Source organism: Grampus griseus (genome assembly GCF_964374135.1).
Source record: "Grampus griseus genome assembly, chromosome: 14".
NCBI lineage: Eukaryota > Metazoa > Chordata > Mammalia > Artiodactyla > Delphinidae > Grampus > Grampus griseus.
Window position 1 is genome coordinate 84,075,819 of NC_139008.1, and position 26,232 is coordinate 84,102,050.

The 26,232-nt window shown below is 42.7% G+C and overlaps 1 protein-coding gene across 1 annotated transcript in view; it reads left to right on the forward strand.

The window, feature by feature from the left end:
* VAPB (VAMP associated protein B and C) overlaps nt 1-26,232 on the forward strand; it is a 49,488-nt gene that overhangs the window by 13,002 nt on the left and 10,254 nt on the right. Inside the window, exon 2 of the mRNA XM_082671434.1 lies at nt 13,128-13,280. Within this exon, the coding sequence (XP_082527560.1) occupies nt 13,128-13,280 (153 nt within the window). The remainder of the gene's footprint in view (nt 1-13,127; nt 13,281-26,232) is intronic.

Below are 26,232 nucleotides of genomic sequence, written 5' to 3' on the forward strand. Positions count from 1 at the left end.
CAGAGGCGGTGAATACTTTTCAGAGCCCCTGAGGAGAAGGAAACCCATTTTCCTTCCTCATACCTGCCTTCCTAGCATCATTTTTAATACTCTTCCTTTCATTTCCTTCCACAGAGCTCATTGCCAGACTTGTGTAGGTTTACGGTTTTACTTAAACTATAAGCCTTTAAAAAGCATAAGCAGACATGATTTCCCGCCACCCCTCCTGGTTCTCAGTTCATTCCCTTCCCTCAAACCCCTTCTTCTGCAGCCATATGGTCTCCCTTACAAAGGCCTCTTGCACTTTGATCACACCACACCGTGCTTACCCCAGGGCTTTTCCTCCAACTGAGAATGTACGTTCCTTTATCTTTTCAAACTCTGGGACTTCCCCTCAGTGTTCAACTCCCCGCCCTCCTGTGTTTACACAAAACTTCATATATTATCTTTCACATGGTATTCAGTGCAATGAGAGGTAGTGTACAACCCAGCAGTTAAGAGTGTGAACTCTGGGGCTAAAATGCTTGGATGTGAATCCTGGATCTACCACCTAAAAGTTACATGACCTGGGATAAAGTATTTAACTTCTGTGCCTCAGATTCTTCACTTTGTGGTATGTTAGGAGAGGATTAGTGAATTAGCACATGTAAAGTGCTTAGAATAGACCTGTTCAGGTCTAACACTAATGTTACTGTTGTTTGATAATGTTTTTTCAAGATACATCATTCCGGAGCCTCAACCCTAGAGATTCGTATTCATTAGCTCTGGATGGGTCTTTTCAGGGTTCTGGGCAGGGGCAGCAGTGTCATCGCTCTAGCTTGAGAGCCTAGCGCAGTACCTAGACTGTGCAGTCGTCAGTTACTTACTGGATGCCTGCAGTGTGCCAAATACTGTCCCGGGTACTTGAGACACCGAGATGAAACAACTGCCAAAACCTTCTAGTGGGGAAGATGGGCAGTATATAAAAGGATGGGAAATACGTGTAATATGGTATCAGATAATGGTAGGTGCTGAATGGGGAGTGGGGGTGGATGCAGGATAAAGGGGTTTGGTTGGGAGTGGGTTCTGTTTTAAAGAGGGTAACTGGGGAAGGCTGAGTTTCCGAGAAGGTGATGTTTGAACTGAGACCTGTGTAAAATGAGTGTGCAAGCTGGGGGAAGAGCATTAGAGAGAGAGGGGACGGCAAGTGCACGGCCCTCGGATGGTGATGGGCTTGGTGTGTTCAAGGAGCAGCACAGTCTTGAACGATGGAGTGGTGCAGTAGGAGATGGGCTCAGGGAGGAAGGAGGAGTTCTTGGTAGACAGGCCACGGGAAGGACTTTGGATTTTGTTGTGATGTGGGAAGGCATGGAGGATTCTGACCAGGAGTCTTTTTAAAAGAGCATGGTCGGTGTGGGGAAAGTAGGCTGTGGGAGATGTGTGGAAGCCATGAGGCTGCTACAGTTATCCGTAGCTCGTCCACCCATCCGTCATCCATACAGTTATCCATCATCCATCTACCCATCCATCATCCACACAGTTGTCCATAATCCATCCATCCATCCGTAATCCATACAGTTATCCATAACCCAGGCCAAGAGACTGTGGCTTGGACCAGGGCGGTGGCAGTGGAGAGAAGGGGATGAGAAGTGCTCAGATTCCAAATCTCTTTTGAAGGTAGAGCTGGCTGAAAGGTCAAATGTGGAGCAGGAGAGGAAGAGAGGAAACTAAGGTAACAGCTTTTGGCTCAAGCATTTTGGTGAATGGTGGTTTCTTTTCCTGAGATGGGAAACACTGGGTTTGGGGGAGGGGAATGGGTCTCTGCTCTTTGGCCATGATAAGCTTGAGATGCTTAGTACAGCTGTAAGTGGACATCAGGGGAGAGGGTCAGGCTGTGGATATAAATTTGGCAATTCTCAGTTTATCGTTAGAACACAGTATAGGGAGGAATAATTTTTTCCAACTGAGAGATGACGTAAGCCTTTCCAAAAGAGAGGACATTTGAGCAAAACTTTGAAGAATGAGTATGATTTCCAAAGTCAAGAAAGGGGAAAATGGAAAATATTTTTCACCCAAGTCTCACAGCCTTTTTCCCTGGCCTCTTGTTGAATTTGTTTAAGAAGCTGCTGACCTGGTTGATACTCTCTTTTCACTTGTATAGCCACTTAGGTTCTCTGTTGGAAAGGAAGCCAGAGCAGATTACATACTAATTGATAAACCACATTCTGCTATTTCTCATTGTTCACAAATTGAAAATTCGACTTGGACCATAGAGGTGCAGAATGCTAAGTGTGTTTTTGCTTCACTCCTCTGTGTTTGCTGTGAATTGGGACGTGTTGATTTTGGTGTGGAGGTTTTTCATATGTTGTCATCTCCACTGAAGGTTGAACATTTTGGGGAAGTTTTTACTTCTGCTGTTACTGACTCTAGGCACTTGACTTGACCTGTTAATTTATAACTCAGTCAAGTTCCAGCCACAACCATGACCATGAGAAATTGGGACCCCTGGCTCTCTAATCATGCATATAACTCATTTGGGCATAATATCTGTCTTGATTCTTCCTGCTTTGTGTGAAAAAAAATGTCATGTTTTGCCACTCTCCTTTACAGGTAGAATTTTAATTGGAGTAGAATATTGCTTATCTTTTTGTTTAATTTCATGATCACCCTAATCACAAATTTGGTCTCCTAAGTAAAGAAAAATTACTAGATGTTTGTTAGTCAATGGGTCAAAGATTATGCATTGAAAAAAAACTGAGTCTAAGATACTTTTAGAACTGATACAAAATTCACACTAGATAGGTGTGCCATTACCTTAAAATAATCTGTTTTAGTGCTGGGTATAGGTAGAATGTACGAAACTTCAGCTCTTATATAATACTTCTAGCCATTTTTCTATTTAGAAAAGAAATGTTGCATTAACGAAAGTAGTCATAGAATTTATTTCTAGGGCTTCCCTGGTGGCACAGTGGTTGAGAATCCGCCTGCCAATGCAGGGGACACAGGTTCGAGCCCTGGTCCGGGAAGATCCCACATGCCATGGAGCAACTAAGCCCGTGCGCCACAACTACTGAGCCTGTGCTCTAGAGCCCGTGAGTCACAACTACTGAGCCTGCGTGCCGCAACTACTGAAGCCCACGCGCCAAGAGCCCGTGCTCTGCAATGAGAGAAGCCACTGCAATGAGAAGCCCGCGCACTGCAATGAAGAGTAGCCCCTCTCACCGCAACTAGAGAAAGACCACGTGCAGCAACGAAGACCCAACACAGCCAAAAATAAATAAGTAAAATAAATAAATTTCGGGGGAAAAAAAAAGAATTTATCTCTAGATGGGTAAAGGCTTCTAGTCTTCAAAGTTTTTACAATAGATTTTGTCAAAATTTTGAGTTTGGGTCTTTGTCTTGAATTAGTGAGACCACTTCTACTCTAAACGTATTTTAAATAATAACCTTGATTTTTATAAAAATTACACAGGAATGGCTGTTGATGTGTGTATATTGGTTTTCAACAGCTCCACAATTCAGGATTCTAGTATTTTCATGTATACGAAGCATTCTGGACAAGAAGAAAATTCTCTCAGAACACTGTCTGGATCTTAAACTATTGCTTTTTTCCTGTGGAAAAAAATGTAAATACACAAAAATACATATAATTTAATAAACACCCAAATACAGAATAACTAAATGTTAATAATTTGTTAGACTTGTTGTAAAGTTTTCCTTTAATAAATAAACCTTCACCAAGAATTTGAAGACATGTTTGTCCTCCACATCTGCCCGTTCATGCTCCAGATCTCTTCACTTTCCAGAGGAATTTAGTGTGAACTATTTCCATTTTTTTTCTGTATTACCTAATGTGCTATTGTGGTGTATGTATCACGTAACATGTTTTTTGAGACCCAGCTATTGTTGAAATACAGATGTAGCTCATTCTTTTTAATTGCTGTATAGTATTCCTTCATAAGAATTTTTTTTTTTTTTTCGGTCTGCGTTGGGTCTTTGTTGCTGTGTGCAGGCTTTCTCTAGTTACAAAGAGCGGGGGCTACTCTTTGTTGAGGTGCATAGGCTCTAGGCCCACGGGCTTCAGTAGTTGTGGCACACGGGCTCTAGAGCACAGGCTCATTAGTTGTGGCACATGGGCTTAGTTGCTCCGCGGTATGTGGGATCTTCCCAGATCAGGGATCATACTCGTGTTCCCTGCATTGGTAGGCAGATTCTTAACCACTGTGCCACCAGGGAAGTCCCAACACATTTGTTCTTAATAAGAGTTCTTTATATATTCTAATAGTAATTGCTTATCTGTTAACATAAGCTCCAAATATCCTTCAGTTTCCTAAGGTGTTCCTTGCGGTCCAGCTTTATGTCTTTTGCAGGTAGCTTTCCTGAGTTTGATCTTACACTTCCATAGTACTTTATCCATTGGATTCTTACACTACAGTAGGGTGCCTTGTGGTCTAGTTTTTCCCACCCATGGAGTTGATGGGAGACTGAGTTTTACTTCTTTTTGCTCCAAAGGAGCTAGGAAACTAGTGAGTTGAATAAGCAGCCTTAAAGGTTGGTATAGTCTATCTCAGTCAAGCTGGCGTCTAGTGTGCCTTTGATGGCATCATTAGGGAGTATTCTTGGTTTTTGATTTCTCTTGCTATAATAATGGGTGTGATGTTTCTCAGCTGGCCTTCTCCGAGGATATCAGGTAGGTTACTTTATTAATTTAGAACACTTTGCATTCTAAGATTTCTTTGGGAAAGTTATGTGTATGTGTAGGGTTCTTTATGTGTGGTTCTTTCAGAATAAGAGGTACATAATTAGGCTTTCTGCTGAAATATTGGAATCCACTGTCTGCCATTAAAGGCACATTGGTTGCAAACCTTTATTTTTGTTTCTGAAGCTTTGAATTAACGTGTGAGCTAATAATTAAATCAAGAAAATAGATTTAAAAAAATTATCTCCCAGTGTCCTTACTCTTGAATTCATGGTTGTTTAAGAACTTACCGTCTTTGAATAGCTGTTACTATGAAATCTGTTTTTCATTTTTTTTGAAGGGGCAACGTTAAACAAAATTATCATAGAATAATAATGACGAAGGCATCATTGACACAAGTGAACATTTTTAGTACCTTCAACCTGTGTATGAACAAAAATATATCATGATTTCGGATCAAAGTTATGGACTAGGCATTCGTTTATAGGAAACGTGTCAGAATCAGAGTTGAATCGCCTCTGAGGAAGTCTGGTGTTCATTTGTGCTGCACACACTTACTGAGCCCTTTAGTGCAACAGTGTGTTGCGCTCTTCTAGACTCAGACCTTCCAGTGCTGAATCATGTGGAGATTCACTCTAGGTGGGAAACAGGCAGGAAAGGAACACATGAACTATCAGTCAGTGGTAAGTCTTAGGTAGAAGATGAAAAGGGGGATAGTGCTGCGGAGGGAGCAGTCAGCAGCCAGATCAGTGTCGGTTCGCCCCGAGCCTGGTGGTGCATCCAGGAGGGAGGGTGCAGGAAGACTGGAAGCATTGTTTAAAGTAGAGAGAAGTGTGGCACGGCCGTTTTACTCATTTGTTCAGCATATTTATTGCGCATCTGCGCTATGTCTGGAAGTGTTCTGCAAACTGATGATCAGCGGTGAACACAAGAGGGACAGAAAAGTCTCTGTTTTTGGAGTTTACATTCTGAAAGTGGAAGCCTTACATAAACAAGAAAAATAATGTGAGGATTGGTGCATTGCAGATGGTTAGGGAAAGTAGGAAGCAATAGGATACCTTTAATGAAAATACACTGTCAAAGGATAAATTTTAAAGACGTCTATAAGATATCCAACAGATTTTTACTTGACAGTGTCCATTTCCCCCATCTTAATATACTTTTACAATAGACTCTGTGTATCAGGGTCTATTGTATTGAAACCTCAAGCATAATTTCATTGTCTTAACAAAATCCATCATCAGTCCTAGGCTTCTGGAGACAGATTATTACCTTTCCAGAAGGTAATCTTTTCAGAGTTGAAATGACATATGGTAACTTGTTTTTTGGAAGTGTTGAAGAAACAAGAGATATTGTACCTAAATTGTGTTTATAAAAGAGTATAAAATAATATAGCTCTTTTTATGCAGAGTGGAAAAAAACTTATGGAGCTAATAACTTTAAATTTATATCTGGAAAGCTGAGAGCTGATAAATTATATATCAAATTGGCATATAACTTACTTGGTAACACATAGTTTGAGTTTCAAAGTATTGTGGCTACCTCAGGACACATATTACAAAGGAAGGATATGTATTTGCAACACCAGAATTTCATGAACTCCAGAAAATGGAAGAAAAGCAAAACAAAGCATCTTTATTTATTTATTCAATTATACATACACAGTATATTAAAATCAGTCATATTTACTATCTGAAACTGCGGGGGTGCCACCAAAAGTGGATTAATATGAAGACCAAATACTTTTTTTTTCCTTCTTTTTTGGGGGGAAAAGAAAAAGCTTTATTTTTTTTAGAGCAGTTTTAGGTTCACAGCAAAATTGAGCAGAAAGTACAGAGAGTTGCCCCGGCTGCACACATGCACAGTCTCCTCCACCATCAACGTCCAGCACTAGAGTAGTACGTGCGTTACAATTGATAAAGCTGCATTGACACGTCATTGTCACCCAAAGTCCGTAGTCTGCGTCAGGGTTCGGTCTTGGTGTAGTACATCCTGTGAGTTTTGATAAATGTATAATAACATGTATCCACCAATATAGTATCATACAGAATAGTTTCACTGTCCTAATAACCCTCTGTACTCAGTCTCTGTATCCCTCCCTTCCATCTTAACCCCTGGCAACCACTATCTTCATAGTTTTGCCTTTTCCTTAATGTTATATAGTTGGAATTATACAGGTTATAGACTTTTCAGATTGGCTTCTTTAACTTAGTAATATGCATTTAAGATTCGTCTGTGTCTGAATTTTCATGGTGTGATGGCTCATCTTAGTATGGAATGATATTCCATTGTCTATATATACCACTGTTTATTTACCTACTGAAGGACATCTTGGTTGCTTTCAAGTTTTGGCAGTATGAATAAAGTTGCTGTAAACATCTGTGTGCACATTTTTGTGTGGACGTGAGTTTCCAGCTCCTTTGGGTAAATACCAGGGAGTGTGATTGCTGGATTGTGTGGCAAGAGAGTATGTTGGGTTTTTTAAGAAACAGCCACACTGTCTGCCAAAGTTCCATACCATTCTGAATTCGCAGCAGCGAGGAATGAGAACTGTTGCTCCACATCCTTGCCAGCCTTTTATGCTGTCAGTGTTTTAAATTTTGGCCATTCTAATAAGTGTGTATTGGTATCTCATTTGTTGTTTTAATTTGCAATTTCCTAATGACATATGTTGAACATCTTTTCACTTGTATATTTTTTCCACCTGTATATCTTCTTTACTGAGGTGTCTGTTCAGATCTTTTGCCCATTTTTTTTAAGTTCAGTTGTTCATTTTCTTATTGTTGAGTTTTAAGAGTTCTTTATATATTTTGGGTGACAGTCCTTTATTAAATACTTTAAATATTTTGCACATATTTTCTCCCAGTCTGTGGCTTGCTTGTCTTCGCATTCTCCTTAACAGTATCCACTGCAGAACAAACATTTTTAATTTTAATGAAGTCTAGCTTATCAATTATTTCTTTCATGGTTTGTGCCTTCCGTATTGTATTTGAAAAGTCATCGCCAAACCCAAGGTTATCTAGATTTTCTTACGTTATCATCTAGGAGTTTTATAGTTTCGTGTGTGTGTGTGTATATATCTATCTTTGTTTTCTAGTTGAATTGCTAAGGAAAAATATTACCCCTTAATTTCTGTCCTGCTCTTTACATATGGGGTGATACGATATGCTTAAGGTTACACAGATAAGTAAGGTCAAGATTGAGTTTTGAGTTCACTTGGAGTTTCACTGTCACCTTTTACAGTCATTGGGACCTGAATGCTTAAGTTATTCTTTTGTGAAAATGGTTATTTGCATTTTCTGAAAGGAAGAGTTTTGTTACAGTCTTTTCTTCCATGGATCTTGGAATGAACGATTACAGGAAGGAAGTACTCTTAAACCGTGCATAGATTGCTAAAATGTTTAAAAATTTAATGGAATACTTTTTCCACAGAATGCTCTTGTGTTTCTTGATTGATAAGTTTATCTAGCCATTTTTGATGAAATTGTCAATACCTGAAACCTGATGTCTTACTGTTGAGAATCTCGTTTGCTGGATTATGACCTTCTTTCTTTGACCTTTAAAACCAGCGCTTTATAATGCTGAGACTCCATTTTTGTAAGTAAGACTGAAAAATTAACTGTTCCTGCTTTTACTTTTAATGCTATGCATATTTCTGCTGAAATTGTATTATTTACTTTCTAAGGCCAATTCTAGATCTTCTTACTGTTTTAAAATACACACTTTAAAATGACAATAAGCCAAACCTGGGTGGAAGAAATAGTTTATACTGTGCTTAGTTTTATCTTAGTATGTTTTAGAGCATGCCATGGAATTCATATTCGTGTTAGTTAATGCTATTCATGAGCATCTATCAGACTCACAAGAATTTTCACAGATGAATATGCATAATATAGGGCATGAAGAACATTATTCAAATTGTTAAAAAGGAGAAAAATTAAAACTTTAAGGAATATTCCTAATTTCTCCCAGATTCATGTTGCTTCATGTTTTTGGACCTCCTTTTTCACATGTTAGATGTTAATTCTTAAATATCTGTATAACTATCTGAAATAAGGAAGATTAGAAAGAAAAATGCTTAAAAGGAGGTGCTGCAGTGCTAGAGATACCAAATCATTTTTTTCATCTTTTAAAATAAAAAAGTCTAATTTTTGAAGATTTCATTTGTAAATTGACTCTGTTCATTGGTGATAAATAGCATGTTGGTATAGGAAAATCCCATTTTTTACATAATGCTTTAATGGAAATGGCAGTTCTATGAAATGAAAATGACTAGTAAAAATATGAATGATTCTCATAAGCCCTTATTACATCATTTTTATTGAGGTTTTTGTGTATTCTGATTAATTAATAGAGGGGAAAAGGAGAACAGTAACATGATTTATTTCCTATAATTACTCAAATCGAATAGAATTTGTTTTCAATAAAATTCTTCGAGTCAGTTGCCCAGGGAGAGGAGAGAAGGGTTGGCCTGTTTTTACAAAATGTCATGATTTTTACACATGAGACTTTGCTATTTTATCAATGATGTTGTTCACTTGCATATATTTTTAGTATAGTTTATTCCAGATTTTTAAAAATAAAACCTATGTAAGCCCAAGAAATCTCTTAACACTTAATGGCTCAGGATTGAGTGTTGAGGGAGAAATCTGGGATATTTATTTTATTCTGCTTATTACACAAATATCGTTTGTCTTTCAATAATTTAGACTACTTTTTAGGTGAATCTTATAGGCTGAAATATTATTTAGATTGCTATGTAATGGGTTAACTGGTGGAATTTCCAAAAGCAGATTAGTGTTTACAGTTAAATGTGCTTTATTTTTGTGGAATACCTAGAAGAAAAGGTCATTGTAAAGGATAAAGACACTTAAACTCCCCCCTCTGATGAGGCAGGGTGAGGAGGAAGAGACGGGAGAAACTGAGCTGGAAACAAGTAAGTGCTCTTAATTTCATCACAGTGGAATCTTGCCAGCGTCCCTATTTTCTGCTTAGTAAACTTCAAACCACCTTAGAAAATCCTCTGTTTTTTTGGATGTGTTTGTGGGGCCTTATGAATTCTTGGCATTCTGATCTGAAGATGTTTCCATGTTCTTGAGGCAGAATTTTGTTGAAACAAATAACTTTAAGCTTCTATCTGGAAAGCCTTAAGGCCTGTTAGTTTATGAAGCACCTTCAGGTTGTCGGTGAGAGTACTGTTTTCCCCCGTAGGCCTTATATTTGAAAGCGCACCCCTTTTCAGGTGTCTCACAGTTTTTGTCTGTTTTCTTCTCCTTTCCCCCCCAGCATTGTGGGGTCATTCGAGCTGGAGCTCTGCTTATATGATTGGCATGTAAGTCCTTGTGATTGGCACCTTTTACATGAGGGCCAAGGAATATATGTACATCGTGATTGTGCCCGTGTAGGTCTGTCTGAGCTTGTGTTTGTGTGTTTGTTTAATTGCTTTCTTTGACTCCAGAAAACTTGAGTTGTGTTTAGTTGTTCTTTTTTTCTTTTACCATTGCTGGAGTGATATCCACTTCAAGCAAAGAGACTTAACGGGAGATCAGACTTTCTCCATCTTCATTCTGAGCCAGACTGCATGTGTTGGAGAGTGGAAAAGGGTAGAGTCGTGGAGAGCTGCTGCCTCCATAATCCCGAAAAGACTGCCTCAGCACCAAGTGTCTTTTTTCTCCCGAGAGGCCAAGAATTTGATACGAGGATGGCGCGTGGTCAGCGTCTGGCTGGCCCTCACCGTGGCTGAAAATCCTGTTGGGCCACAGGGTACCCACCCTCCTGTGTCAGCTTTTAGTTCTCAGTAAGGAGATGACTTAGCATGTCAAGAGAGGGTTATGTGTGATGGAGTCAGTAGGTGGGATGAGATAGCAGAGGCCCTGCCTTTCCCCATGCCTGGACACAGCTGGACCTACAAAGTGCCTCCCTCCTGTGGCGTCCAGCTTGACTGCCACGGGGCCAAGGGCAGGGCTTATTGGAAAGGTAAGCAAATGGAGAAATTCTGTCTAGGCATTTCATTCTTTTTTGGGGGGGGGGCGCCCTGCCACGTGGCTTGTGGGGTCTTAGTTCCCCGACCTGGGATTGAACCCTTGCCCTTGGCAGTGAAAGTGTGGAGTCCTAACCGCTGGACCACTGGGGAATTCCCTAGGCATTTCGTTCCTGAAGGTGTCATTGCTCAAAGAATGGGAATAGCTTTTAGTATAAGTAACTACAAAACAATAGATAATCTAGTAGTATAATCAGTCCTGCTACAACGCGGCACATGCATTCCTAAAAATCGCCATCCTATACAAAATAGCACAGTAAAAACCATAGGACTTAGGAGGAGGAAACGAGGTTAGGTGCACAGCACTTAAAACCTTTGCTGGTCACACACGCACAAAGACAGGAACCTGATACAAGCAGAAGCACAGTTTTGCGCACATTAAATGGCTCGGAAATATATACATACTACAATAAATATGGCATTTTACCTTGAAAAAGACCTGAAGTTTGCCTGTGGAAGTGGGCGTTGGAAGAGAGTTGCAGTTTGTGAGGTACTGAAGTGGAGGAAGGAGGGTTACCCGAAATCACAGGGAAGGTGACACCAGGTGAGGATGGGTGTGGCCCCTGTCCCACACGGTGGACGGAGGTGCTGGTGGGTGATTGAGGTGTGTGTAGTTGTGTATTTTGTGTATTTCTATGCCACTCGGTGCAGCTGGGTGCAGTTTTCTGTGATCACTTAGCGTTTCTTGCAGACCAAATCACACATAAGCAAATGTGAAATCCATTTTATGCTCAGATTGTCCCCATAATATGCACATCAATCACATTGAAACAGATTCACGTTTTCAAAATAAGTTTTCTAGCGGAACTGGCTGTAGTTTATTTTATCGGAATTGAGTCCCTTTTCCTTTCTTTCTTTTCACCGTTATTGATTTCTTAATTTATATTTGTTAAGCCCATATCAGATTGATTTTTCATGCCCAGAGCACCTCCAGAGGCGAGAACGCAGCCTGAGATTTTAATTTTGCTAGTGGTAATCCACGAGGTACTTTTCCTCCCTGGTGAGTGACTCTCAGTCAGTCTCTGTCTCTGTCTCTCTCTCTCCCTGCCCCCTCTCTCCACACACACCCCTTTACCACATGCCAGGCACAGTGCTGGAGATACAGAAACTGGTATCATTCTTGTCCTCAGGAGCTCAGAGTCTCATTGAAAAATTTTCAAGGCGCAGATTTAAACGTCTTGGTTGTGGATGTCCGTAGGGAGCAGATGAACCAACTTCATGTGTTTCTTAGTTTGTGAACACAGGAGCACACATACCTCCCCACCCCATCTCTTACTTCCTGTGAATGTAAAGATGGGGTAAAGAGCTTGCCTGGAGGAAACACAAAGACATCATTGATTTACATAGTGAAAAGATGTGAATTTGAAAAGAGGTTGAAGAGGTCCTAAGAGACCTTGTAGTTCACCCCCCCACCCCGTCCCCCACCCGATTTCTTGATAAACCCTAGTGGTCAGGTGTTGGAGAAGTCTCAGAGTAATGTAAATGGTATGATCCCATTTTTGTTAATCCCCCCTCCTCACTCATGTATGTGTGTACTGCTTGTGTAAGCATACGTGATGTGGAAACATCTCCCATATTGTGAATATTAGTTACCTCAGGGGACAAGGGAAAGCTGATTAACTTCCTCTTTATACATCCTTTATTATTTGGCTTGTTTTAAGAAGCATGTTTTACTTTTTTAATTAAAAAATCTAATAAAGTAGAAAATGAATAAATAATAATGATAAAAAATACCCTCAGGGCACTTTGTTTCAATCTTCCCAGTACCCTGGGTAGTTAAAACTGAACGTGATGTTTCAGGGGTGGGCTGCCCAGCAGAACTCTGAACTTGCCACAGCCTGAGATGATGTTACCTTTTCTGCAGCGACACTGTGTTGCTGTGGGGGCAGTTTGTGTGTATAGACCATTAACACCTCAGCGTCATTCTTGCCTCTCTACTACTGTGGGCACACTCTGCCTTTGATAATCATTTTGGACCCAGGTCCAGTCCTTTACATTCTCCCTGTTAGATTTCATCTTGTTATTGCGGAAATCAGTGTTCAGCATAGGTTAAGAACTGGCCTTGGATTCAGGCTGCCTGGTTCCAGATCCTGACTACCGCTAACTAGCATGAAAACTTCAGACAGGCGGTGCGTCATCCCGAGCCTCCGTTTTCTCCTCCGGCAGTAACCATGGATTTGTGAGGTGTCACGGAGACACCGTATGCTAGGACACTCACTAGGCCAGGTGCCTGGTGGCGTGGTGAGAACCTGGTGAATGTTAGCTGTTACTGTTAGTGCGTCAGCCTCAGCTGGTCTCTCCCATCCATCATAATGAGATGGTTTTGGATTAACCATATTTGCACATCCCTCCTGACCCCAGACCATAAATCAGTCTTTCTTCTAAACGATCCTCCTGAGATCCCCAATTAATCTCTGTCTCATTCCACAGGTCCCTTCACCGACGTTGTCACCACCAACCTAAAGCTTGGCAACCCGACAGACCGAAATGTGTGTTTTAAAGTGAAGACCACGGCACCACGTAGGTACTGCGTGAGGCCCAACAGTGGGATCATTGATGCAGGGGCCTCTATTAATGTATCTGGTAAGTTCTGAGAATGAAGGCCAACAGGGTGGGCTAAAAAGGCCCCCTAGAAGTAGTGGGATCTCTTAAAGCTTGTGTGTGCAGTATAGCAAAATAATATGGTCGTTTTCTCCCCCACAAGCCCCCACCCTCTGATTAAAAAGCTCTGTGGGTCCCACTCACCTGTTGTTCTTCCATAATTAAAGTCTCTTTAGTTTAATGCTTACAGCCTTCGTGCCTCAATAGTTAGAGCAAAATTAAAGTGGTAACTTCAGACTTTGCTTCAGAATGAGTTTGGTTTTCGCTCCCTTGAAATTAAATCTGCCCTTTGGCAGTAAATAAAAAAGGGCTAAACAAACTTAATTTTACTTTGTGGGAGAAAGCTAAATGGAGTTATTTTCTTATTTAAGCTAAATGATTTCTGACATTAAGCTCATGTCATTTCCAGTGATTGGTAACTGCACTTTACTGATTGTGAAAGGGTAAGGGAGATGAAGGCTGAGGAAATTGGAATATACTCAAGGGGGCAAGTTCTGTGCATGTCTGATGGGTTTTTTCCCCTCCTGTCTGAGAGGGCATATATTTTCCAAAGTCCAAATTTTGAAAAGATGCTGGTAGAGTGCCCAAATTGAGAATTGGATTTCAGAATTAAGGAGATGTAAGTGATGGGTTTGAGTTTAAATGTATTTTTAGAAATGGAATAAACTTTTAGCTCATTAGAACTTCTGGATCCAACAGTGCTTTTTGTATTTGTGGAGGAGCTGTGGGGGAGTGCGTGTTAATCCTTTAAGTATCAGGAGACTGTCACAGAAGGTTCGGCATCATTAGAAACTACTACTCATTTGAAATGGGTACCTGGCTGGCTTTTTTCATGACAGATTTTGATTGTGATACATTGGGCTATTCATTTGACACCTAAAAGAAAATGACTCACCTCTTGGGAAAGATATAAGGTGTTTCATTATCTGATCATTTCTGCAAACTCTTGTTCCCTACATCCATTGGTCTCTCTCATTATGATGCGCTCACACCAGCTGTCCCCTTGTGTGTTTGTCCCTGAGGCTGCAAGACCTGATTTGGACTCTTGCATCGGGTTATTATCCAGGAGAAATCAGGAGGGTGGCAGCCAGCATTTACTGAGGGTCTCCTCTGTGCTGGGCCTGCATACATGTCATCATGTAATTTCTGTTATCTGCCCTGTGCAGAATGCACTGTTACCCCCATTGTACTAAGAAGGGGGCCAGTGACAGAGCGAAGGTGTGGACCATCCTGTTTGACTCTGATGCCCAGACGCTCTGAACTACAGCATGCTGGTAAAGGAAGGGGCCCAGGGTGTTGGCATTTCGGTGTTCCTTGGATCCAGAGGGTTTCAGTTTTTCCATTGAAATCAAGGGCAGCTGGTATCTTTAATTCCCTTTTTTAAATTGACGACTTCTTTACCTCTTGATTTCCTTGCCCATGTCAAATTTGAGTAAGGTTGTCAGTAGATGAGACTTAGATGTTTTCACGGTAGACATGGGGCAGCAACATCGTTTTCTGAATAGTCTCAACAGGCAGTTGCACAGTGTAGGTGTGCTTTCCAACATGAAGTATAAATGTGTGTGAGTATATGTGTATCTCTTTCAGAAAGATTCACCCCTCCCCCATCAGAGGAATGTTTTTTAAAGTAATAACGAACCCTGGGCATTTGTTTTGATTTATGTCTGCCTCCTTAAGGAAGACCAAGATTTTGTGGTTGTGGCCTTCCTTTTGCAGATAAGAAGGTAAGGTTCAGAGAGTGGGCGTGAATACCTACAGGCACATGGGTGATTAGTGGCCGAGCTAGTATTTGAAGCCAGGTGTCTGTCCTGATCTAGTGGCTCTTTGGTGACACTGAACTGCCTCAACAGTGTTAGGGGATGGCCCCACTTACAAATGAATGTAAAGCAAAATACCTTGGCTCTCAAAGTGTCATGTACTTGGGGAAAAAAGCCACTGAATAACAAAATGTCCATGTGTCTGCAGACCTTCCTCCTAATGAGACAAGATTATGTTTACACATGAGAAAGGCCTCCTTTGTTTTTATTTGGTGTGTATCGGTCTCAGTGCTTGGGGTGCACCTGGGTAAAGCCAGATTTTGTTGCATTTTCGGGACAGCCTCATCAGTCGGCAGAGGAGACCAGCCTCCACTTGCTGTAGTTTTCCGTGCTGAGGGGCCGCTGTATCATTTATTAGACGTTCATGTCTTGGGGTGAAAGCACTGCACTTTTCCAAGGGTCTTGTTAAAATGCAGCCACGTGATGGCATCTGGGTGAGGACGTGGGGTTCCCGGGTTCCTGCGGGTGAGAGAGACTGTCCTCAGGAGAAGGAGGCGCCCGGCGGCCGGGCAGCGCAGAGGGCTCGGAGGCCGGCCTTCCCTTCCCGCGCGCACGAGCGCGCGGCTGAGCTGGGCTGAGCTGGGCTGCACCCGCTCTACTCAGAGGGCGTTAGAGCTGGGCTTCGGAGACCTGAACCGGGAAGCCCAACCCTGCTGTTTAGCCTGTCGGCTGACCTGTGCCAATACTCTTAACCACCCTAGGTTCCAGTTTTCTCATTTGTGAGGTGGAGAGAGTGGTATCCGCCTCACAGAGTATTTACCAGTGCTGAAGGATTTTAACGAGAAGCGTGGTACGAGAGTGGGATTGCATTTTTCTTCCACTAGCTTTGACAAAAACTGGCTAGTTTCTGTTGAAGGTGGATCGTACATATTTGAATTGCCTTTTTAGAAATAAATCAATCCTATACATTTTACTAATTTATGAAATTTTTCTAATTTAAGAAGAAATTTTTGTTTTTCTTCTTTCTATAATATGCATTTGTTTTATAGTGAAAAGTCACTAGTAAATTTTCAAATACAGTCTATGAAAAGGAGGTCATGAAATCAACTGAAAATACTACCAGCATTGCCCTGCCTACCACACAGAATGTCACAGCGTACCTGAAAAGGACATGACTAGTACATTATTTTTTTCCCATCTCTGAAAACCCTTGGGATGTGCTAGCTGACAGGAAAGGTTATAAATCATTCTTTGAGAGAGGGGGGCAAGGAGGAGGGGAAAGAGGAGGAGGGGGGTGGTATCCACCCATGGAGCTGGCAACACAGACTGAGGTCTGAGGGCACACAGATCAGGGTTTTGATGGGGGATTGAGACTTTCCAGCTGTCAGATGTCTTTCAGACACACCCTGTGAAACTCTTCTCAGCTGTCAGCTTAATCTGATATTCGCAGGACCTTACATTATGCATCGAAAGTCCAGACGCTGACCTGTCATGTCTCTTCTTCAGAAGACGGCACATCACTCATTGGGCCCTTAAAAAAAACACAACAACTCTTGTATAAACTCAGGTGGTAAAGTTACAGTTGGAAACAGGTATAACCTAAACTTCTTGTGTCGGTAGGTGAAAACATGTGGACTTTGCAAAGGAGTGTTTGGGGATCCGGTCACTCGGGTCTCTGACTCCTTTTCTTTGTCCTTTAGATAGGTGCTCCTTGCATCTCCTTCTGACAGCCCCTTCTGGGATCTGTGCCTGTTGGATGAGGCAGGCAGTAGGTGGGAGGGTGCTGGGTGCTTTGTGTTTGCATTAATTGGCCCAGAATGCCATGGTTTTGGCCCCTTGCCCCTTGATACGCACCATCTGCTAGAGACGGTTTTGAATTATTCAAATCTGGACCTCAGCAAAATAGGCACACTTAAATGGAGATTGGAGGAGAGGAGATTGGATTTTCTCCTCTAGAGATTTTAAATGCAAGGAAAATAGAACTTTTTGAATTAATGAATTGTTTGAAGCAGTGGGGGGTCTCTCCATTTGTTCTAGCTTTACAAAATTAAATCTGTTTTCTGAACTGTCTGGTGGGAAAATATTTTTAAGGTAGATAATTTCTGAAAATGTCTGTGGTAAGCTGTTAGTGTTGTGGATTTTTTTGTTTTAATACTGCAGTTTCATAATGAGGGGGTTTTCCATTAATATTCCAAACCATGTTTGCCAGTGGATACAGCAGGTGAAGTGGTAAAATTATGGGCCCATCAAAAATGCTTAGGCTTCCTGTAATATGATATTAAGTTTAATATTTTTATAGCCTTCACTGAATTCTAATTTCACTAAAGTAGCAAGCACGCTTCCATTTGCAGTTCAATTATGCATATTGGTTGCCTTTGTACCAAGGAAATTAGAAATGCAAAATATCTGTTTGGTGGGGGGGGCATTGGAAAGAGTCATTAAAGATACCAATATTTAGGTACAGATACACTTTACTAAGTGTACCCTGGGAATTGAAAATGAATTAAAGACAAACCAACACAAATCTTCTAGTGTCTGAATCTGTGTTTTAAATTAAAATCCAGAGAATTAAGGAGCAGTGTTTATTCCTGACATATAGCCCTTTTCAGCACTTATTTCAGTCACATTTAAAGCGTAAAGTTCTTCCAGTAAAATCCCGAGGACAGAGAATGCATATCAGCAGCTCTTCTTGGATGGAAACATCGGTCAGGTAACGTAATTGGGTAGTACTACAATTGATAATTAATCCTTTTAAGATTTTGCTGACTCAGTTTAAAGGAGGTGCTTGCTTGCCCTGGACCAGCCAACCTTGGGTTGCAGCTTTTAGGTGATTAGCGTCCGGAGTATAAGTGCCCTGCCCTTAGAGAAAGAAGTCAGGGATTCATCCGTCAAGTGCTGATAGTGGGAGCTAAATTTGGAGGTTTGGGCATCTTAACAGCCACATTCTTCTTCGACTGATCGTTTGCTTGGGAAGTCTCTGATAAACAGAACCTTTTCCTAAGTGGTTTTCACGAACCAGCTTTATGACTCTCAGATAAGAACAACTCACATTCATACTTAAAAGGTGTCTTTAATCTTTTTCACCAGATGAGATTCTGGTTTTTAAAAAAAGGGGGAAAGTACCAACAGTAATTAATCGTGCTTCTAAAGATTTTTTTAAAGTTTACTGTAGGGACTTCCCTTGGTGGCGCAGTGGTTGGGAGCCTGCCTGCCAGTGCGGGGGACCCGGTTTCGAGCCCTGGTCCGGGGGGATCCCACATGCCGCGGAGCCGCTGGGCCCGTGCACCACAGCTACTGAAGCCCGTGTGCCGTAACTACTGAGGCCCGCGCACCTGGAGCCCATGCTCCGCGGCAGGGGAGGCCACTGCAGTGGGAGGCCCACGCCCCACAATGGGGGGTACCCCCCGCTCGCCACAACTTGAGGGGGCCCGCGTGCAGCAACGAAGACCCAACACAGCCAAAACTAAATAAGTAAATAAATTTATTAAAAAAAAAGGTTACTGTAATATTGAAGTTTCTTAAGGAGAATCCTAGGTTTCACTTTTTATGAGTGTAACACAATTTCCTTAGTTTTTACATTTTTCAAAGATCATGATCAAGAGGACTTTATCCAAGTACATTCAGTACACCTCACTTAGCTGAAGTACATTCAGTACAGCTCACTACAGCGTGGCCGAGGAGCAGCCAAAAGTAATGTTCCTTTCACTGGTTACAGCACCTTTTGCACATTCTACACTTAGGCTCCCTAGTCTTGACTGTCCTGTTTATACTCTTACCTTAGACTCTCTGTTAACCCTGTTCTGATGTCCAGCCCATCACAGGCCAGAGTGAAGGGCAAGGGCTGCGAGCGGTGGCCACAGTGAAGGCCTGGACAGGAACACCGCAGAGAACAAGTACGGGAAGGTAACAGCAGGGATCTGGGATTGCCCGAACCTCAGGGCACACCGTTCTCCCTGTGCAGTGGGTCAGTCCCGAGAGACCTTGCTTGTGGGTCATACTAAGGTGGCATGTAATGGATGTTGATAATCAGAACACGAGAGTACTCAGGAAGGGCTGTGTGGTATTCCAGTATGCAGTGTTAGTGGAGATAGGAAAGTGTGTTGGAGCTTTGAAAAAAGATGTGCATTTTAAAAGGTATTTATAAAAAAGAGTGAGTCAGCCACGTTCTTTGGCCAGTGATTGTATATTGCACACCTCATTTTCCAGTGATACTGGGGTACATTTGCACTGTAAACTCTGCACAGATAAATCAATAAGCCTCTGAGGGATTTGTTATCTAAGATGGGCTGTACTGAACTGGAAACTCCTGTAGAGAGCACAAAGACAACTCAGTGTCAACCAATTTATAAATAGATAAAATTAATTATTTACTCTCTAGACTCTTAGTTCCATCCATGGCCCCCGAATAGACAGAAGTCCCGGAAAGTAGCCGTGTCCCCAACATTTTGAGCGTCCTGAAGGAAGCAATAAATTTACCCACGGTGAGGGCACCCAGCCTCACTAAGATGTCCGCTTTGCTTTAGCCTAGAACTCTGTCCCCTCATTGTGGAATACTGGTTATCATAAGCTGATGACAGAGTGCTGGTGTGTCTCTGATTAGTTTCAAAAAAGTGGAGCAGTGACTTCATTATGACATTGTGGATGCAGTTTAGTAGAGAACAGTCTTTTGACAGAGGCGTGAAAGCAAAGCCAGAGAATGCGAGAGCACAGTGGTGATGAGAGGATTGGAAACCACTGTCTTAAACCACGAGATGAAGAGTGAGTGGCTCTGGGAAGTGGGGCAGAAGAGAAGACAGCGGGTTGAGGATTAAAGAGGGTTTCCTCTCTCTGTGCTGCCCAGGGAGATTTCTGGGGGGAGCATGATTCCAGAGGACTTTGAATGTTGGAAGGGAAGAGGGGGCATACTCCTCAACCAGTGGAAAGCTGCCGATTAGTTCCCAGAATGTGAGGTAGCAAAGCATGAAGTCCTGGTCTCAGCTTAATTGGGTAGAAAAGGCGAACATGTGGGGAGAACTCTGTATCAGTAGTGTCCGCTGATAGAATAAGATCCCCAGTAAGATGAGAGTGTGAAATAGCATTCTAGTAGGAGCTGCGGCGTGAGGAGGTGTCGTGCAGCACGTGTTCTCCAGGTAGGGTGCCTGGACCGGCGGCAGCAGCTGGGAACAGGTTAGAAATACGTGTTCTCAGCCCCACCTGTTGAATCAGAAACTGGAGGTGGGACCCTGCCACCTGTGTTTTGACAAGCACTCCAGGTGGGTCTGATGCACGCGGAAGCTGGAGACCCCCTCATGACAGAGTCAGACTAGTGGCAGGTTCAGAGTCAGATGAAGCCCGGGGAGGTGTGACATACTGAGATGTGAGTAGGGCAGGGGGACCGAGAGGGATGTGGCAGCCTCCTAGGCCCAACATGATAAGAGGAGACTTGGGTAACGACAGGAGAATACCTGCGTGCGGGGGTGTGGCCAGCACCATGTGCACAGCTGTTGGACCAGCAGGGAAGCCTGTTGTTGGATCATATCAGTAAACTGAGAGAACCAGGCTGTGGACTTGAACTGATTGTTTTTTACTTGGGAAATAGGCTTTTTTTTTTGTAGCAGGTTTTTGGTCCGAGGAATATCGTGATGGTGAGTAGGGTGTTTAGGGGGAGATTAAATTTGTAGCGTTTTAGGGCTCTGCAGGGCAGCTTGTCTGAGAGAGAGGCCGGGAGGAGGCGGGGAGATCTAGCTGGAGAGGCTTAGGTGTTGGGGGGTGGGGTGAGCTGAGATTGTGGTCATGTGAACAAGGAGAGGGACATTTTAAAGATAAAATTCTGAGATTAAAAAAATAATAAAGCGTGTGTCGAGTTGCTTGTTAGACTTTTATTCATGTGCTCTGTTGCCATTATTATGATGCAGATGAAAATGATCTGTGACCTGCTCAGGTTCTCATAAGAAGCTTTTATGCTGCATTTAATCAAGTCATCTCTCTGAGGGTGTGTGTGTGTGTGTGTGTGTGTGTGTGTGTGTGTGTGTGTGTGTGTGTGTGTGTGTGTGTGTGTGTGTGTGTGTGTGTGTGTGTGTGTGTGTGTGTGTGTGTGTGTGTGTGTGTGTGTGTTAAGCGGCATATATTCTGCATTTCTTCTGAAGAAAGTCTGATCTTATTGATCCAGTGTTTTATGACCATGAAGCCCCTTTCCTAGCAGGATCACGCTTTCGCAGTCTGCAGTATAGCAGACATTGTATGACAAAGCGTTAATGCTGGTGAGTGGTGACCTGGTCTCCCGGCTGTCTCCTGGTAACAGGCTTCTTTTTAGTGTAGTATCAGCAATACATTTTAAAAGTAGGATAGATGGTTCATTTAAGAGGATTTTATCATCAGTGTCTCTGGTATTCAAGTGAAATAAGTTAATGGGAAGCTCTTTTATAGCCTGTCATGGAAAAAAGTACATAATTTCTGTCACAATTTACATGTATGCAGCCGAAAGAACAAACGTTTAACAACATTTATTCTGTCATGTTCTCGTAAAGTTCCAGCTAATAGAGTATAACAAATTGAATTCAACATGAGATGATCGTAGCTGAGAAATACAAACTTTTGGAAATGAGTTGGGGGCTGTGTTAGTTCAGCAGGGTGCAGATGCTGAGGCCCAGCGAGGGTTTATGAAATTTCACAAAGCCTGGGTGCCACTTGACATCCTCCCTCTCGCACGCTGATTGGGGAGCCCACAAGAAAGGAGCTGAGCTGAGATTGTGGTCATGTGAACAAGGAGAGGGACATTTTAAAGATAAAATTCCGAGATTAAAAAAATAATAAAGCGTGTGTCGAGGTGCTTGTTAGACTTTTATTCATTTGCTCTGTTGCCATTATTATGATGCAGATGAACATGATCTGTGACCTGCTCAGGTTCTCATAAGAAGCTTTTATGCTGCATTTAATCAAGTCATTTCTCTGAGGGGTGTGTGTGTGTGTGTGTGTGTGTGTGTGTGTGTGTGTTAAGCGGCATATATTCTGCATTTCTTCTGAAGAAAGTCTGATCTTATTGATCCAGTGTTTTATGACCATGAAGCCCCTTTCCTAACAGGATCACGCTTTCGCAGTCTGCAGTATAGCAGACATTGTATGACAAAGCGTTAATGCTGGTGAGTGGTGACCTGGTCTCCCGGCTGTCTCCTGGTAACAGGCTTCTTTTTAGTGTAGTATCAGCAATACATTTTAAAAGTAGGATAGATGGTTCATTTAAGAGGATTTTATCATCAGTGTCTCTGGTATTCAAGTGAAATAAGTTAATGGGAAGCTCTTTTATAGCCTGTCATGGAAAAAAGTACATAATTTCTGTCACAATTTACATGTATGCAGCCGAAAGAACAAACGTTTAACAACATTTATTCTGTCATGTTCTCGTAAAGTTCCAGCTAATAGAGTATAACAAATTGAATTCAACATGAGATGATCGTAGCTGAGAAATACAAACTTTTGGAAATGAGTTGGGGGCTGTGTTAGTTCAGCAGGGTGCAGATGCTGAGGCCCAGCGAGGGTTTATGAAATTTCACAAAGCCTGGGTGCCACTTGACATCCTCCCTCTCGCACGCTGATTGGGGAGCCCACAAGAAAGGAGCTGAGCTGAGATTGTGGTCATGTGAACAAGGAGAGGGACATTTTAAAGATAAAATTCCGAGATTAAAAAAATAATAAAGCGTGTGTCGAGGTGCTTGTTAGACTTTTATTCATTTGCTCTGTTGCCATTATTATGATGCAGATGAACATGATCTGTGACCTGCTCAGGTTCTCATAAGAAGCTTTTATGCTGCATTTAATCAAGTCATTTCTCTGAGGGGTGTGTGTGTGTGTGTGTGTGTGTGTGTGTGTGTGTGTGTGTTAAGCGGCATATATTCTGCATTTCTTCTGAAGAAAGTCTGATCTTATTGATCCAGTGTTTTATGACCATGAAGGCCCATGAAGGCAAACGCCTTCTTTTCCACCTACTGCTCTAGGTGGAAGGAGAGTTGCTGCAGAAGTTCACCAGCGGCCACCATTTTCACTCAGCTTAAAGTTTTCACCTTGCCAGTCTCACAGTGCATCGGGCATCTGCGTTTCTGTTTCATGAGTCCCAGCCTTTGCAGAGGGGTATTTGACCCGCCGCCTCTGCTGTCTCCAGTGCTCCTGTAAGGTGATTTGTTACCACCAGTACCCACTTCTTTGTGTGCTTACATTCTTGTTGAGCCTCGAGGTCTAAATGTCAGTTACATCCTCTTGAGGGTCTTCTAGCTCTGCACTGTGGCGACTTGGCAGGCAGCCTGCTCTAGGCCTGGAGTTGGACTGATGCCACCTTCAAGGTCCGAGGGTGGCAGGGGGTCTCAGACAGCGCCCTTCTCCAGAGGTGGAACAAGAGGTTGCAGGGTGGTTTGGTTAGCAGAGCACAGGGAACCCCAGTCCCCTCCCTGTAAGGGACACATGCGCGTGCACGTGTGCTTCTGTCTCCACCCGAGGCCTGGGTACATACGGGACTCAAGACTTGGTTTGTGTGAGGTTGCTTTCTGTTTCACACTGCACATTCTCCCACGAAGGGGACCACACAGAGCCACCAGTGCCTTCACTTGAATTATTAACACGAGCATTTTCCTCCTGGAGGGGCCTGCGAGGCAGCTTGATGTAGAATAACGGTGGTCAGACCTTTTGGTCTCGGGGCCCCTTTACACTCTTAGAAATCAAAGACCAAAAGAGCTTTTTTTGATTTGTGGGTTGTATCAATATTTATCGTATTGCAAATTAAACTGAGAAATTTAAAAAGTATTCCTTTAATAACAACTTTAATAAATACAGTTATATGCAAACAGTAACATTTGTAGTGGAAAATAACTTTTCAAAAAAATTTTGGCTTTATTCAATATGTTTTGCAAATCTCCTTGATTTCTGGCTAAATAGAAGACAGGCTGGATTCTCTCAATTGCTTTTGCATTTCAGTCTGTTATAATGTGTTGTTTTGGTGAATATATATGAAGTAAAACCACCTTTACCACAGATATGTATTGGAAAAGGAAAGGGTATTTTTAATAGCCTTTTCAGATAATTATAGACATTATTCTTTGACACTATACCAAAACTTGACAAGTGACACTTTCTTAAAGTTTAATACAGTGTAGAATCTGACACCCTGTCAGTGAACCGTTTGAACTTTGTTTCACTAAAATGCATTGGTTTCTCTTACACTTGATGGCTTTGGTAATATTATGCTAGCTGAGTTATACAGATCTTCCAGCTGTTGACATCTCATTATACAGTATCAGAAAAGTACATTCGTTACTGTTCCCACTGATCTCATTGGAAAAGTCCTTAAATCTTCAGGAAACTGTGAAGCTCTTGGTGGCAGAAAGAGGTTTTCCAATATTCTAACTTTTGTTTGAATGCCTGGTTTTTGTCACCGGCAACAACTATAAGTTGTTTTCCTTAAAGTGACAGGCTCACTTCATTCATTTTTGGAAAATATCTGCTGTATACCCAGGTGTGAATAACCATAGTTTTTCTGTCGGTTGTTCTTTCAAGTACATGGTTCCATGAGAAAGCGTCCAGTTGAGCTCACAACCCAAACAGTTGCACAGGTGCTTTTCCCAAGGCAGCAGAAATGCTTGATGTGTACTTGTCATTTCATTGTACAGAGTGCTAAGATGCATTGTCAGGGGTTGGAATTTAGTAAAGTCTGCACTCAGGCACTAGCAGTTTCACCCACCTTTGCTTTTGTGCCGATCATCACTTCGAATGTCAGTGCAGTGGAAAAAGCATGTAACATGTAACGTCTTGGTATTATGAGCAGTTTTGATTTTATGGACCGCCTGAGGGGTGGGTCTCGGGGTCTGGGAGTAACACTTCGAGAACCTGTGGTGTGGAAGTCGGACTGTGGACACAAAGCCAATGTGGAGCTCTGGTTCCATCAGTTAATACGCTGTCCATGGGACTCGAGGGAGGCTACCAAGCCCTGTCTTCTCATCTAGAACATAAAGACATGGCCATCTTTATGATTGTTGTGAGAACTGATGGGAGAACTAAGGAAAATATTCCTTCTTTGGTGCCTAGTCCGTACTAGGCCCTAGTAAAAGTTATTTTCCTTTTTTGGGACATTGCGAAGGCATTGGGGATGGGAGTGTGGGGCGAGGTAGAGAGAAAAAGGAAGGGTCAGTTTGCTTTAGAACGTGCCTGCAACCCAAGCCCTTCTTTCTGGCTTACACCTCCTGGAGGAAGGGGGAGAAGAGTGGAAAGGGAACAGCAGGTCTTCCTGGGGCTCTTTATGTGGGGTTGTCTTAGGGTCTCTGGACCCATCCATTCTCTGTGTGTGATCCAGTGTCACTGGAGCTAAAGAGCCAACTTCTCTGAAAATTAACCGTGTCTTCCGATTGCTCTCATCTCCTGGGCATTGGGCTTGTTACAGATAAGACGGAGGGGGGTGTTCGTATTTCTCTTCCTCATCATGGGTGGTTCTGTAAGATACGTGATGGTGGGTCTGCGGTGCGTGCAGGATGTGACCCCGTCGCGAATTGGAGTGTCCATTGTGGCTGAAGGGGTGCTGACTGCACGTGGCTCCTGGTCGAAGTTTTGCTGCTTCCCAGCACAGTGACCTTGAGCAGGTCCCTTCACTTTGTCGAGTCCCTTCACTTTGTTGAGTCCCTTCACGATTCCTTTATGAGCTAGGGCTTAGGGTAGGTGCCCTGCATCTGCTGCAGGGGGTGGTTGATTGTGAGGCTTTAAGCACCTGGGAAGTTCTAAGTGGTGTTCAAGGGCGAGAGAACACTGACGAGTGCCCAGCAGCAGAGGTGCTGGTGGAGAAGGACAGGACCTGCACTGTCAGAGGACAGAGAGCCAGCCCCTCATGGTGGCCACGAGCATTGGCTTTCCAGTCAGACCACCTGCGTTGGAGTGTCCACTCCTCCGCGGTGTGACCTTGGGCAGGTTAGCCAACCTTTCTGCGCTTCAGTTTTTTCATCTGAAAACAGCCATCAAAGTAACTTCCACAGCATTACCTGCCTTTGAGGTGATGATAAAGCCGAAGTGCAGAGCTGAGCTTCTGGCCCAAGGGAGACGCTCAGCCCCAGGGGGCTCTTACCACGGTCAGGGCTACAGCGGGCTTTTCCTGGGTATGGGAAAGTTAGTTTTCAGGGAACTTAGTGAGATGTGTGGTTTAGTCAAAGGCTTGTAGCAAAACCTGTATT